This window comes from Acanthaster planci, linkage group LG08 (genome assembly GCF_054643075.1).
Source record: "Acanthaster planci isolate LZ-2023a linkage group LG08, COTS_SCS, whole genome shotgun sequence".
NCBI lineage: Eukaryota > Metazoa > Echinodermata > Asteroidea > Valvatida > Acanthasteridae > Acanthaster > Acanthaster planci.
Genome location: NC_141784.1, coordinates 1,528,089 through 1,542,545, shown reverse-complemented (window position 1 = coordinate 1,542,545; position 14,457 = coordinate 1,528,089). Strand labels below are relative to the sequence as shown.

The 14,457-nt window shown below is 41.2% G+C and overlaps 2 protein-coding genes across 10 annotated transcripts in view; both read left to right on the top strand.

Moving 5' to 3' along the window:
• LOC110978088 (uncharacterized) overlaps positions 1-6,903 on the top strand; it is a 67,478-nt gene extending 60,575 nt beyond the window's left edge. For all 7 annotated transcript variants that reach the window (XM_022232779.2, XM_087140303.1, XM_087140302.1 and 4 more), the window contains 5 exons: positions 497-1,027; positions 1,423-1,503; positions 2,046-2,153; positions 2,889-3,009; positions 3,840-6,903. In XM_022232779.2, coding sequence (XP_022088471.2) covers positions 497-1,027; positions 1,423-1,503; positions 2,046-2,153; positions 2,889-3,009; positions 3,840-3,930 — 932 coding nt within the window. In that variant the 3' untranslated portion in view covers positions 3,931-6,903. The remainder of the gene's footprint in view (positions 1-496; positions 1,028-1,422; positions 1,504-2,045; positions 2,154-2,888; positions 3,010-3,839) is intronic.
• Positions 6,904-8,381: 1,478 nt separating this feature from the next.
• Positions 8,382-13,494, top strand: LOC110978127 (succinate dehydrogenase assembly factor 3, mitochondrial-like). Of its 3 annotated transcripts, XM_087140239.1 has the most exons (4): positions 8,382-8,615; positions 8,998-10,437; positions 11,611-11,855; positions 12,690-13,494. In XM_087140239.1, exons 3-4 carry the CDS (start codon positions 11,682-11,684, stop codon positions 12,870-12,872), a joined length of 357 nt encoding a protein of 118 aa, XP_086996365.1. In that variant the 5' UTR covers positions 8,382-8,615; positions 8,998-10,437; positions 11,611-11,681; the 3' UTR covers positions 12,873-13,494. The 3 variants fall into 3 exon arrangements, with proteins under 3 accessions (XP_086996365.1, XP_022088558.1, XP_022088559.1); XM_022232866.2 differs by lacking the exon at positions 8,998-10,437; XM_022232867.2 differs by lacking the exon at positions 8,998-10,437 and having other exon boundaries at positions 8,383-8,546.
• The last annotated feature ends 963 nt before the right edge of the window (positions 13,495-14,457 follow it).

Here is a 14,457-nt window from a genome sequence, read left to right as displayed (position 1 = left end):
TAACTTTTTAAAGATATTGGTAATGGAAATGATGATTTCTTAAGGACCCTCCCCCAGCTGGAGAAGTTCAGGAAACCTAGTTCCTTTAGAGTTAAACTGTGTGTTTGTATTACCCATAATGTTCTCCTGTGGCAATGTATGAAGCCAGTTCAGCAATTAACTAGATGTACATATTAAGATTTGAAGGATTTCTTTCAAGATGAAGATTTTACCCTAAGTACACAATCATAGCAGGGACAATGAAATTAAACCAACAACTACTTTCTCTGGAGGGTATTTTTAAAGTCTTCAACTTTGTGTGAATGAACATTTTGTCATTTTTTGTTTTGAATTGACAGGTGTGGATTTTATCGCCTTTTGTTACATTTATTCTGAAATGGATACGTGTCACATTTTGATGTCCAGTGCATGGTGGGAATACTAAAATGGCCCCTTAACTGAATTAAAGCCCACCAGCGGACTGTTCTTTAGGATTTTTAATTGCTTGTTTCCGCAGGACATTGCACCTGTACGGATGGTTGGACTGGCTGGCATTGCAACCAGCCCTGCCCGCCTGGGTTCTACGGCCTTGAGTGTCAATACACCTGCGGCTGCTTCCATGGCTCCTGCGACCACGTCACGGGACTGTGCTCCTGCAGTGCGGGCTGGCAGGGGGACACCTGCATAGTGCCCTGCAACGGCAGTTACTATGGCAACAACTGCCAGCAGGAGTGCCCGTGCCAAAACGGTGCCACGTGCCACCCGGTCAACGGCACCTGCTGGTGCCCAGCCGGCTGGACGGGCGTCTTCTGCCAGAGCACCTGCGAGTGGGGGTTCTACGGCCTGGACTGCACGTTACAGTGCCCCTGCCCCAGTGGGACGTGCGACCCGAGGAATGGGACCTGTCTTGAGCCACCGGAGTGTGCGGAGAACCGCTGGGGGCCTGACTGCGAGCACACTTGTGTGTGTTACAACGGCGCTGTCTGCAATCAGACCAACGGGAAGTGTCTATGCAAGGAAGGATATAGCGGAGACAAGTGTCAATTCCGTAAGAACATTTTGTTTTTGTTTATTTCCCTAAGTATCAAAAGCCTGACAAGTCTGAGTCAGGATGATTTGTGAAAGGTGTCCAACATAACTGGCTTTTTCTCATTGAGGTTAGTCGTTATCTCAAGATCACACGGCATTTAGCATTCAAACGGTCCCCCCCCACATCAATGGCTTTTCAAAATATGCTAGCTGTAGTTATTTTGCACCTTCCTGATCTTGCAAGTGTGGCCACCTCAATTTCATCACTTTGCAACTAAACTCATCTGCTGTTAAAGTTTACCAACCAACACATCTTGGGACACATTCTTGTTGACTCTTTCCTTATCCATTGGTCAGCCCATCAGTTACATTTCCAAATTCCACACATTTCTCGTGCTCTGCTCTCCTTACCAGAATTGCCCACACAGAAACCAGTAATTACCTTTGACGGCAATCGAACTGCGGCTGACAGTGGAGAGAACACCAAGCCCTACAGTAAGGCCATTTTAAGTTTATTTGGAAAAGATGGGATGAACAGAGGTCTAGAGGTTGAAAATCATTGAACCGTTTGAGTCTTGGACAAAGAGACACTGACTTGACTTGTGTTTAGACCAAATGAGACTTGACTTGACTTGACTTGACTTGCCCTGTGACCAAATGACTTGTGACTTGACTTGTGACCGGACCTAATGACTTGTGACGTGACTTGTGACCGGACCTAATGACTTGTGACTTGACTTGACTTGACTTGCCCTGTGACCTAATGACTTGTGACTTGACTTGTGACCGGACCTAATGACTTGTGACTTGACTTGTCAAAGAGACCATCAACAAACTTCCAGATGAAAAGTGTTCACAGTTCAAGAAGAATGAGTATTTTCACCCAGCTTTCCTAACAATGAAAATAAGGGAATGTTCTTTCAAGGTCGGTAAAAGTAAACGGGGTAATTGGGTTGGGGGACTTGGTGGCACTGTGTCGTCTCAGATGTTTATGTGCTGCTTTTCTTACATCGTCTTTTTTCCCCACCATCTTGTAGACAAGCGTGACGTAGCCATCTTTGCGTCATCCCTTGGTCTTGGACTGATTGGCCTCATCATTATCATAGCATGTCTTGTCAGACGACGACAACGTCAAAAGCAATTAAGTAAGGCAGTCAAATTTAACAGTGAGCCTGTACCTACATTATAATTTCACTTGCAAGACACTACGAGTGACGTTGATATCGCTAGTGTATTAGCTTAGCCTTCCAAGAATCGTCGAACTCACAGAAAGATTCGGGTGTGATCTCTTAATACCTGATCTGGAAGCAGTACTTAAAACTTGGAACTTGAGCCGAAGTGTGATACAAGTGACTGGAAAGCAAGTGAATGTTGAGTCCCAGCAGAACTGGTGTGACGGGGTACAGTTTTACTGGCGAAGGTCATATTACTTGAATGGCATATAATGAAGGAATTGGATAGAAATTCAAGGTTATGAATTGATATGTTCAATTCTTTGTGAGTTTGGTTTTACTGGTGATCTGCAAGACATGAAAAACTTCAGACAAATATTAAACAAATTTTGCAAAGTTGAACTCCAAAGAAATAGGAGGGTGTTAAAAAACCCAGACTCCCCCCCCTCTCCAGTTTTGCCTATAGAAGTGCATGCAACTCCTAGCCACATGAAGCAATGCTTTTCCAAGGATGCATGTGTTATTGCCTAGAACGCTCAAGTGCCCAACTTTCTATTCTAGGAGTGCGCAGACGAGTCCCAAGTCCAGTCTGGATACTACCCCGCCAAATTGATGGTTCAAGTCTGCATACCATCTTATGACAGCACACTGAACTGCTCTGGTTTGTGTTTGTTTGTTTGTTTGTTTGTTTGTTCGATCTGTGAACAGATATCCCAAAGTTATCTGAAGCTGATCTCATGGCGAGCCGAGGTCGAATATTGTCAGTCAGCAGTGAGACCACCAATGAAAACAGGAATCTACTCAAGGCCAGAGAGAAGAAATCCAAGAAGTGAGTTGACAAAAATTGGGGACCAAATGAAATGCTCTTTATAATCACATGACAAGTAGCCAAACTTTGGCTTCTGCAAGATAATTTTCACGTAACACTTGGCTTTGGCTGTAAAGAAAGTTTTCTTACATTTTCTTTATTTTTGTTCCTTAGTCTTCATTTTTAATGGCAGGATTCTGATTTTCAGTGGATAGTATTAAAAGTGTTGTAAGGTGTTAAAAAAAGGTGTAATTTAAACTTTTTATGCAATTCTTTTTATTAAGTCCTTGGCAAATGCACCATTCTTTCTTAATTTGCCTTATTTTTAGTTTTTTGTTTTGCTGTTTTAAAAAGTAGTTTGGTGCCTTTTTAGCTTTTTGCGTTAACCAATTTTTGTCTTCGTGAGTGAAACTGATTTCATTTTAGGCAGAAAACCTCAGTGTTGCATGATTTGTGGTTTAAAAATTACCAGAATTCCTTTTACTGTGATTATTTGTGATTACTAAAGTACATCATAGCACTAGGGCAGTGAGCAACCCTTCCTTTGAAATATTTCAATAGCAAATTTCAATTGTGAGTTCAAAATATGAACAGAAAATTCCATAAACGGAAGTGTCTCCCCTGATTGACATCAGGGCAACAGAACCCTCAGTCGTCCAGAAAAACTTTAGCTGTTTTTAAATGTTTTAAAAAGTCCACTTTTTCAATATTCTTAATGCCAAGAAGAGGTCAAATAGTTTTTAGAACTTGAAAAAGAATGTCAAGATGCTTGAGCATCATCTTGTGTGTTGAAGAAAAACTGATGGCATGATCCCTTGAATAACCAACATGCCTTTTCCTTTCTTCCTCAGAGCGTTTGAGCCCAAGCCTTCACACACGAACGGCAATCAAGCCTGGATGTTTGAGAACCCTCTCTTTGGGGATGGTGAAGCCTTAAAATAAAACACATGGCTGACGGCAAACAAACGGTTGCAGTTTATATCAAGGGTAGACTCTTACTTTTTGCTGTGTCCCAGAGCCCATTTTTTGCCAACCAGTGATCAGCAAAACCAAGTTTTTAACTTTTGGCCTCCCTTAATTTGGCCATCCACAAAGGAATGTCTGAATGTGATGCTCATGATATTAAAGGGCCAGAGGTTTACTATCCATGGTGCTTCCTTCTCGCAGCCAAATATTTACATGTACATGTTGTAAAGGACAGAAAGCATATCGGGCCTAACAGTCACAACATAAACATGTCTGGATTGATGATCATAAACGCGTGTACATTGCATTATCATCTTACCACCTCTACAAGCTTGTTAATAAGATGGTTTATCTATAGCCGTACTTGCTCCATGGCTGGTTAATGTGTCCAAAGAGTTATAAGAATAATAGAAACTGAAGGATTAGGCTCGGCTGTGGGTTAACATTTCAGTACGGGCATTCATATTTTGTGTTCCTTTCCTGATTTCATACAGAGCATGACACAAATTGTGTATAATGTGTATCATCAGGGGATGTTGTCTGTCGATTGGTCAAGAGAGTATCAGGTGACACTTTTGTTATTTAAATTTCAATGCACATCAAAACAAACTATACCACAACAACTCGCATTCAGAAAAGTGCTGAAGACGTAGCAACCAAAGAACTACAGCTCTAGTAAGAAAAGTGTCCGTGTTTTTACGTACAAAAGTGTATTGTTGGTTTTTTGTCGACACACTGCAGAGGTACGTGTCAATGGGAACATTTCGTTTCAGGGTCCAGACGATGAAACTTTCTCACACACCCTTTCTGTGTAACTGATTCCACTTTTTCATATTTACAAGGTGTGTGATATCCTCTTTGGGGTTATCAGCGTATGTGAGAAAGGGTGCACTGTTTTTAAACATTGCAAATTGTCTGCTTTTCTAGACACCAGGAGTGCCGGTTGCTTGGATGTCACTCGAGGAAGACACTGGTCAGTTTAGGTTTTCTGTTCAACCTGTGAACCTTAATCTGCTCATGGAAACATTTCACAGAGACCGTTGCTTGTTGGCTCATGGTCATGAACGCATGCCAAACCAACAATGCATCTCCCAAAGAAATTTGAAATTTTGAACAGCAAAATGGAAAGAACTTCCAGCAGGTTTTTGTTCACAGATCGATGCAACATTGGCGTTTTCTCCCACGAATGACTTCACAATTTTGCTCATGGATATGGCAATTTACATTACCATTAAACAGAATACGCCCAAATACCTGTAAAACAGCAAATCAAAAATCAGAAATAAGATTGCTTCAAACACATAGATGCGTTTCCCGGGATTGCAGTAAACAAACCGTATTGCATGGACCCCTTAAAGGGAGTTTTCAGCCTTCTCTTTCATCAGGAAAAAAAAGGTTTTTGGCGGGAGATCTTTTTGTTAGGATCCACTCTCACCTTCTGAAAGACTAACTTCGTTTTCCAAAGCACTTTTTGAGTAGTTTAATGATAGATTTATCAAAACTGAGCAATCGACACATCAATCAGTTAAACTTGTAATTAAATTTATGTAGTTGTCACAGCCCTTTATATCTCTTTGTCACAGCCGTTTGACTCAAGCGAATTTGATTCAATTTTGAACTACATGTAGGGCCTACCTGACAATCCTACCAATCCAATGGCAGTATATCAATTCGGAAACTTAAATTTAAGTCTTTAACTTAGAGGATTTTTTCCAGTCATTGAGAAGTGTGTCTGAGTTCCATGTTTGCTAAAGGTGTGCGTAACGTGGAGGTGAAAAATTAAGTTTTTTATTATCTTTGCAGAAATGTGGAAGTTGTTTGAACTTCTTGGAAGTTCTTGTATGTAGATTTGAGGTTGCAGTTTCACTAGTCGTAATGTTTAGCAAGTCTTTCCCAAGTTCAAATTTGTAAATATCACTGACGCTTTCCGCTTCAAAAACTGTAACAATTTGTGTTAGCTTTGCTTATCACAGCTTGGATTCCTTTTAATAGGTATATGATACGTGGCCCGTTACATTTTGGTTTGGATTTCTTTGACCACAGAGAAACAGAGTTTCCAAAAGAGAATAGACATGTAAAAAAGGACCGAGGTAGGCCGAAACCGTTCAAAAAGACTTGCCTTGCTATTTCAAGTTGACTACTCCAAAATTTTGATTTATGACGTCGACATCGCAAAAGGAATGCGTTGCCTTTAAAAAAATGGGTTTTGTAGTTACTGATCTTAAATGATTATAACGAGGCTAGCTTAAATATTCTGCTGTTTTATGTCAATAAGGGAATGGTGAAGAGTGTTAGTGGTACAGTACGCAGTGTAATAAACTAAATTTTGCTGTTTTTCAACCGTTTTGTCCAAGCATCCGTATAATTATTTCCAAAGTTTCAATCTTGGTCACTGCTAAAGTGATTTTAAATGGATGGAGTATTCTAGGTGTCCATTTCGAGAAGTCTTTGACAGAGATTAATAGGTCAAGCACTTACCCCTGTCCAAGTCATATATGACACTTGTCTTCTAGCTTAAGTACAAAAGATGATGTCAGACATAATCCATCCATTACAGGTTTAATCGTTCTGGGATTCGTCTGTGCCACCCCACTCACATGTCGGCTTCGATAAAGACAGTCATTTATTCCAAATTCAATCCATTGTTATAATGCTGTTCCACTGTTACAACTATTTATTTGGATATCTCCCCCCCCCCGACACACTTTCATTGGTAATAACAGGGTGAGAATATGCAATATCATTTAGGAAATTATTGTCTTTGTAGACTGTGATTGCCATTTATGTTACTTTAATGCAATCTTCTTGTTTTGTTATTGAGTGTGATTGTAATATTGATGAATGCAATAACTATCTGTTTGCAACAAGCCAATGGAAAGTAAATTTCTTTGTGAGTTTTTGCATGGACAATAATAAATTTGAATCTTGTTGACTTCTGCACCATTCCAACCTGTGGTGACGAGTCGTCTGTGCGAAAAGAAAAGTAAGAAAAGTTCGTCCAGACCAAGTGAAGTGCAGAGCTGAATTTTGTTCCGGAAGAGACAGTTTGTGAACTGAATCCAGTGCATCGGAGAAAAATCAAGCTTCAGAATCACTGAACAGTTTGGAGTTTTTCAGATCATAACACCTTAACACCCCCCCCCCGTTTGTTAGGTGGTTTCAACGTATCGAAAGTGTAAGTGCTTTTAATCGCCTTATTTTGTCATTTTGCCAGGAGGCAATGAGCCATTTGCGGGTTAAATTTGAATAAAATCTGGTGCACTGAGTTATCTGACTGCACGTAAACATAACGGAAATTCCTCAGACTAAAGACATTGTTGCTGTACCCCGTGATTCGGGGCAAGCTTTTGTATAGCGACCACCATCTCTGGAACGGACTGGTTCCTTTGTGCCCTTCTTATCCATTAGAACAGTGTATTGTTGCAAGGCGTCTCTTATGTAACTAAGCAAAAGCTTGCCCCGAATCACGAGTTACAGCAACAGTGGTTTTAGTAAGGAGAATTCAAAATTTGTTATGTTCACGTGAATTTAAAGAACTCAGTGTACCAGATTTGGGTCAAAGTTAACTCGCAAAAGGCTTACCCACCCCCATACGCCACTGACCCTACCTATTATAGAATTGGAAATTGTGCTCAATGCTTTTGTCACTCCTTTGCTCCTTTCCTAAAAAGTACTCTTCATATCCCCCGAAAAGTTTGCTTCTAATCTTACCTGGATTCACCCAGGCATGGCTAGGATTTCAGTAATTATGGGGAGGGAGGCACAGGGGGCACCAGCGTCTTATGGGGGGCACCAGCTTTCAGTGATTTGGTTTTTAGGGCATTAGAGCAAGCTGTAGTTAGCCTTGTTCAATATCCATTCACCCGCTTCTTTATTGGGGGCACGGGAATTTGTGGAGGGAATGTGCCCCAGCCCCCCCCCCCTTGGCTACGCCCCTGCTTGTCTATATTTAAGAAACATATCTTAATTTATAGAGCAACTACACGCAGTCTAAATGACTCTGGAATAACCATCACGGCACAGAGCTTTTAATTTCTTTTTCACAGAATTATACAGATTCTCTGCATGATATTATTCATTAACTGGGTAAACTATTGGGGGGTTTCAAGCCAACATTTCGAACTTGATCTTGTAGTGCGGGGAGCATTTTTCCCTACAGATGCGAAAATATTCTCTCTACTTGTACTGCACCTGCTGGATTTGTGTATGAACACGGCTGATTGGCTGAAAGTTTTGACGTGTTCTCGTGTCCACATGCATCATCAAAGTATTGTTCGTATACGTACAGAGCGACAGTCTGCCAGATCTGGGGAGCTGAGATTTGGAAGTGAGCCCTCTTGTGAAATGATGATGTTATTTCCAGCTCTTTAGTCGGATACCGTGCACTTGATAAAGAGGTGAAATTCATAACAGAAAAGGTCGCCGTACAGCATATGGCACGCATGTCTGGGTCGTGGGTGACATTGCATCGGCAGGCTGATGTGATGCATAGGGAACTTGACCTTCGTTATCTGAATTGCGTTGGAAGAATTCGGGTCGAAGAATTTCTTATACGGACGCCGCTTGACACCCTGTGCACAAACCCTATGTAGGCAAGTATGAGACTGGTCTGAAAAATTGGTGCTTTTCCTTCTTCCGTTGGAAGTTTGATAAAGAAAAAGGTAATTGCACATCAGTAGTGGCCCCGACTCAACTTCCAAACCCACCCACAATATCAAATATTGAATCAAACGGTGTCGCCATTGATGATCCCAAAGTTATTGCTAATTACTTCAACAATTATTTCTCAACTATTGGCAAGAATCTTTGAGATGAAATCTCCAATAATGATTGTAGCTTTACTGCAGCTCTACTAGTAGGCCTAATACTAGTATTTGTCTTTTTCCAATTTTGGACGGGAGCGGTCATACAGAATGCGCATTTGGAAAGTGTCGACTTCACGCACTGTGATTGGTCAACACGTTGCAAACTCTTGGAGGCACACTCTTGTGAATCGCCGGTATTAGGCCTAATAAACTTTGTCTTTACTCTGTCTTTCATGAGGATGGTTAAGAAAACAAGGAGATCTCCTCCTCTGGCAGGCGTAACTCCTCAACATCATATTGATGTCTACAACACAATCCCAAATGATGGAAACGTGAAGAATGGACATGTTTGCATATCTACTTTGAAAATGGAATCTCAGTTCGGCATAGAATCCATGCCATTTCTGCTGTTCTTCCACCACATACTTGCACCACCAATTCAAATCACGTGAGAACTCTCGGCACTTAGTTTGAATCATTCGAAAAGCCCGCTCTTGAGACTGAGCGCAATAAATTCGAACTGTATCAGTAGCTTCAAGTCACAGTCTTCGTGAAAGAGACATCACTCCCAGGAAATGAAAGTTAACACAAAGACTTCATTTTGGTTTCCATTCAACGAAAAAGTCAGAAGGACTTGTATTTAGAAAACGTGAAGCAGCTGAAAGCGTAACTCAGTGTGCAGAAGTGTTCTGAAATCAAATATCTAAAGCAAGACATTAAAAGAAAAAAAATAGCTATGAAGGTGAAAGATGCCACTGTTGTGTATCTGAGAAGACAAATAAAAGAAAGTGATGCTGGTGTTGTTGAACAATTGAAGAAGGAGCAGCACAAGCATAGACGCTTAAAAGAATTGAATAAAGCAAAATAGAAGATAAAAAAGGCAGCTTCATCACAAAAAAATGGTCATTCAACTAAGAAATGAGATTAAGGACAATGATGACTTAATCCGCATTCTGCAAAATGTAAAGCTGGCACTGCAGGAAGGGTTAGGAGAGCATCTTAGCAAATCAAAAGAGACTAGCAGCAGCACAATGAAAGATGGATGGATGGAATGTGGTGTCCTCAAAGAATGATTGTGTATGATTCTGTGGTTAATCAGGTCCCAACAGAAAATACCATCTTTAATTCAGAGCAGTGTCAGGAGACGGGGTGAGGTATTGAGTGCGATTCCTAACGGGACCATGGTGTGGAACAAATTACACTTGAGCTGGACTTGATTGCTTACCATAAGAGTGCTGAGCTGGGCAGTGAAGACCAAGAACCTTACCCTAGTTGGGATGAGGAAAGAAATGTCACTAAGGCTGGCAAATAAGAGACAGAAGAGAAGTGAGAAGGAAAGAAAGGATGTGGAGAAGAAGTTGAAAGCCATTGACATAAACAACATTCAAACAGTGTTCCCAGATCTTCCACAAGATGTCTACACGGGGCTTACTGACATTCTCATCAGTGAGACTACTGCTGGTCGCACAGTATGCCATACTTGGTATGATGGGGACACTAGTCAGAAGACTGTCTGGTCTGGAAAGATTGAAAAACTGAAAAGCATTGAAGGGACGGGTCATTATTGTATTGGCTACTGGTCAGAGAAGGAGTGTTATGAAGAAAGTACAAACTATGACATTTCAAAGCAGGCACTCGCTGCTGATCTTCTATTCGGAGACTTGATTTTGTGTTAAAGGTAAATGGCAGTAGTGGAATACCTCTCCCCAGGGTCGCCATGGTTATGAGTATGAAAATGCTTCTTATTTTCTCTGTTGTCAGCATCTGTCTATCTTTTAAAAAGGCCAGGGAGAATATTCTCCCACTGCTGTTTTAGTTCTGTTCTAAGGAAAAGTTGGATCTATTTCATTTGTAATTTACACCTTATTGTTTCTTTTTTGTGTGAAAATTCAAATCATCACCATGTTATTGAATGTTAATCTCACAATTGTCATTGTTATTGTGTTTGGGGGAATTTTCTAAGCTTCCCAATGACACCGCATTCATTAAAATTAATCAGTAAATCAGAAATCTACAAAATATTTGGCGAGGCCCATTTTCAGGTAGTGTTGGTCACAAAGCTGAATTGTCAAGTCAGTCCATTGCTTTAGTGTTAACTCAAGGGAACAGAAATTAAGCTACATTGTAATTGTATGCCACGAAAACTACCATAACTTTGGTGTTTTGGTATCATTGGCGTCATTGGAAATAACTTTTCACATGCTTTTCAGCAATATCAGTTTGGTTATTCATTGACTTTGAATTTTGTTGCCACATACATGTACCTGCGTGTAGACAAACCTGTGAGACTTGTCTGAAAGACAATGTTTTCTAAGTAAATGCTTTGGAATTTGCCATCCTAAATTTCACTTTTTAGGACACTTTCTGACAGCTGTTGTGACACTTTAAGGGAAACCGTGGAAAATTAGCGTTGTCCGTATATGGAACTCTTTCCTTCCATTGCCCCATTGTGTGAAGCAATGCGTGTTCCTTTTGCTCCATGAACAAGATTGCGCATGTTTCGATGAAATTATTCAGTGCAATATTTGAAAGTGCGTTAATCTTAAATTTTTGCGCAACTTGCGCAATTTTGGTGACGTAAATTTTATTAGATTGCACATATTTAAAACCTGCACAGATAGCGTTGAGAGCAATCTTTGAACGTGCAAAACTTTTGTGCCTCAAAACTGCACTTTTTACAGGGAGTCATGATCATTAGCAATGGTATATTTCATATTTATGTATATTTAGACATAGCTAAGACGGAATCGCTTCGGATGTCTTCCTACATGCTCTACTTATTTGCACATCTAGTCATGTTCATACCTGTAGGTCTTCCGTATGTAAAACAGTCCGATTATGTTATTCACAGGAAGGAACGCCGTGCACTCCTGCAAAGTTTGAGGTGAGCATCTACAGAATCCTGAGGTGACCCCAGCAGGGATGGCAGGAAGTCACGCATCAACCGTCCGCTCCTTGTACAAGCACATCCTCCTCCTTCATCGGAGACTACCGCTGGACATGAAGGCTGTAGGAGACGAGTATGTGAAGGCGGAGTTTCGGAGGCACAAGACGGCAAATGAGGAGGAGGTGAAAAAGTTCATGGACGAGTGGCAGGTCAGTGTCTGAAACTTTCTGCACTGACAAGCATTATGAAATGCTGGCTCTACTCATATAGGGTACCGAAGTGAATACGTCACGCGCACAATTAGTGTGTAAAAGGCATTAGCGCGAGAACGTGCAGGTACTCCATTCATTTGCACTGCACTTTCGGGCGCACAGTGACGTCACACTTCGGTACTCTATTCATGCTCGTCCTACGTCCAATTTTATTTTACACAGAAGCATTATTTATGGAGATAATTTTGCTATTTATTCATTACATGGAAGAGGTACGTCACTTCCTGACGTGGTTGGCTAAGGAGTAAAATACTCACCTCCCACCACTGTGGTCCTGGCGTGGACAAATTCCCAGCCTGGGCCATATGTGAGTAGAGTTTGATTTTTCAGTATGTCACATGGCAAAGATCTGTAACTCATCGTATCTCCTATAGCAAGCAAAGTGTCAACTACATGTTGAAACAGAGTGTAAAAGTTTCTTTATATTACATTGATACTTATTTTTCAAACCGTATTTTCGGGGTGGGATTTGTCAGGATTTTGATTTCAGTATTTTTTGGCCAAGATTTTCCTGAGTCTAGGATTTCACAATCGATTTCTTTTAAAACCTGGAGAATGTTGAGTTACAATTCAGTTGTTTTTACGTCCCAAAAAATTATACTTGTACATGTAAAAAATAGGTATTTTAAGGGCTCTTTTGGCGACACAAATGTATACCATAGACCCTATGCTCCTGTTGGGCCTTCAAAGCTTGTGGTGATTATTTCATGGATCTTTCATTTGCATTCAATCTCACTGGTTACACATGTGTGCATTGTCTTGTTTCTTAAGAATTATGTGGCAGTTCTCCAAGACCAGCTCCAACATTCTGACGCTAGTAAACCCAGCGTCGGGCAGCACTTGCCGGAGGAAAAACTGGACAGCCTGAGTGATGAACAGCTTGGACAGTTGTATGAACTGCAGAAGGAGACAGCCAAGCCTAATCCCTTCACGCCTCCAGAGGGCTCTTTGTGACCTCCCCGAGACTTGCCAGCGGGCAAGGTCAGTGCTCTTGGTGGACAGAGCAGAAGGGTAGAATGAAAGGAGATTTGGGATTTCGTGTGACTGCCGTCCCTTCCACATTTCAGAGTGGATTAATACCGCAGAGGTTAAAACAAGCATTTGATGAACTTGGCTCAGGTGTAATCTTTGTTTTGGCTTCACCCCAGCCACTTCAAATTTCACTCTGAGAAAATATCCTGTGCTTATTACCGCATAGACATGACAACAGAGGTCAGTTTACTGGTGAGCAATATTTCACTTCAAGGAAATGCGAACGAATCCTCGGTGTCTTTCACGCAAAGGATGTCAGCGTACTTGTCTGGCAGACTAAGGACAAGACTTGTAATCTTGCAGAGTCATGTTTTGAGTTGTACAGAAATTCAGCATCCAGGGCATGCTCTCATTCAGCAGATAGCTGTTATGCAACGTTACGACCAGAACCGATGTATCATAGCAACCGTGCATGTGCATCATGTCAACACTAGCATGCACTTCACAAAAATACCAAGAAACAAACTGCTATTCCAAAAATCCACCTTTCGATGCATCTTTGGCATTGACCTTCTTTATTTTCTTTCTTTAAAATTACAGTTTGTCATAAAGAATTGTTCCAAAGGGAGTTGAATCCAATTCCATCTTCAAACCAAGCATGCTCTTCAATAACAATATTGTAAGTTACTTTATAGACAGCTGCAATGGAGGCCTGTACCTTGAACTTTGACACTCTCATTATCTGTGAGTAGCCTGTACATCAAGACCACTTCTGGCCTCCATTCTGACAGGTGATCAAGTTAATTTGGATGTTGACGCAGGTCAGGGTTTTAGCCACCAATTGAAACTTTGAAGATGGGGTGTACTCAATGCTGTTTCCCCCTCGAAGTGAAAAACAAGGCATCCTAGTTCCCAGGGTGTTATTTCTTGAAGCATTTGTATGCATGTCTGAAATTGTAAAAGGAAGTATCCAAATCACCTGCAGAAGACTTGGATCGTACTCCTTGGTTAAAACGATGACGCGTGCACACACTAAGGGGATTCCGCTCTCACCTGCCAGTCAGACTGCAGAAAATTCAGAGCATGACTAAGTGCATAACATTCCTCTGAAATCACAGATGCTGTTGGGGCTTTTTTCAGGGGCAAAGCGAGCCTCATGACCAGGAGGCTCGACAAGGAGTCCGAGCATAACTCTTGTCAAGCCTCACAGTTTTGCCATTGTAGGCAAAGTACCTACTGTTGATGACTTCCAATTGCAGCATTATGTGTTTTGTGGCAAAATCAAAGCCTGTGATCCTGTGAACTGGCACCTGTGATATGTAGAAAGCTTCTTTTTTCAAAAGTGAAACTCCAAAGAAACGAGGGTGCCGTAGAGGATTATTAGACCCCCGCAACCCTCCACTTTCCATCATTGGTTATTCAAAAACATGTACTTTGTTCCTGGTCAAGGGCCGCATTTGAAAAATTTGACGTCAACCAGTATAGCACGTGTAAGTGCAGAAGCCACTGTCTATACTGGCTACAACTGCATATAGGCACAGGTGTACATGTACCTGCCAGCCACAGC

Bases quoted from the DNA above. Each gene is read 5' to 3' on its own strand.
- LOC110978127 (XM_022232866.2), top strand. From the start codon at position 11,682: ATGGCAGGAAGTCACGCATCAACCGTCCGCTCCTTGTACAAGCACATC. The intron at 11,856-12,689 runs GTCAGTGTCTGA...TTGTTTCTTAAG, and splicing joins AGTTCATGGACGAGTGGCAG to AATTATGTGGCAGTTCTCCA.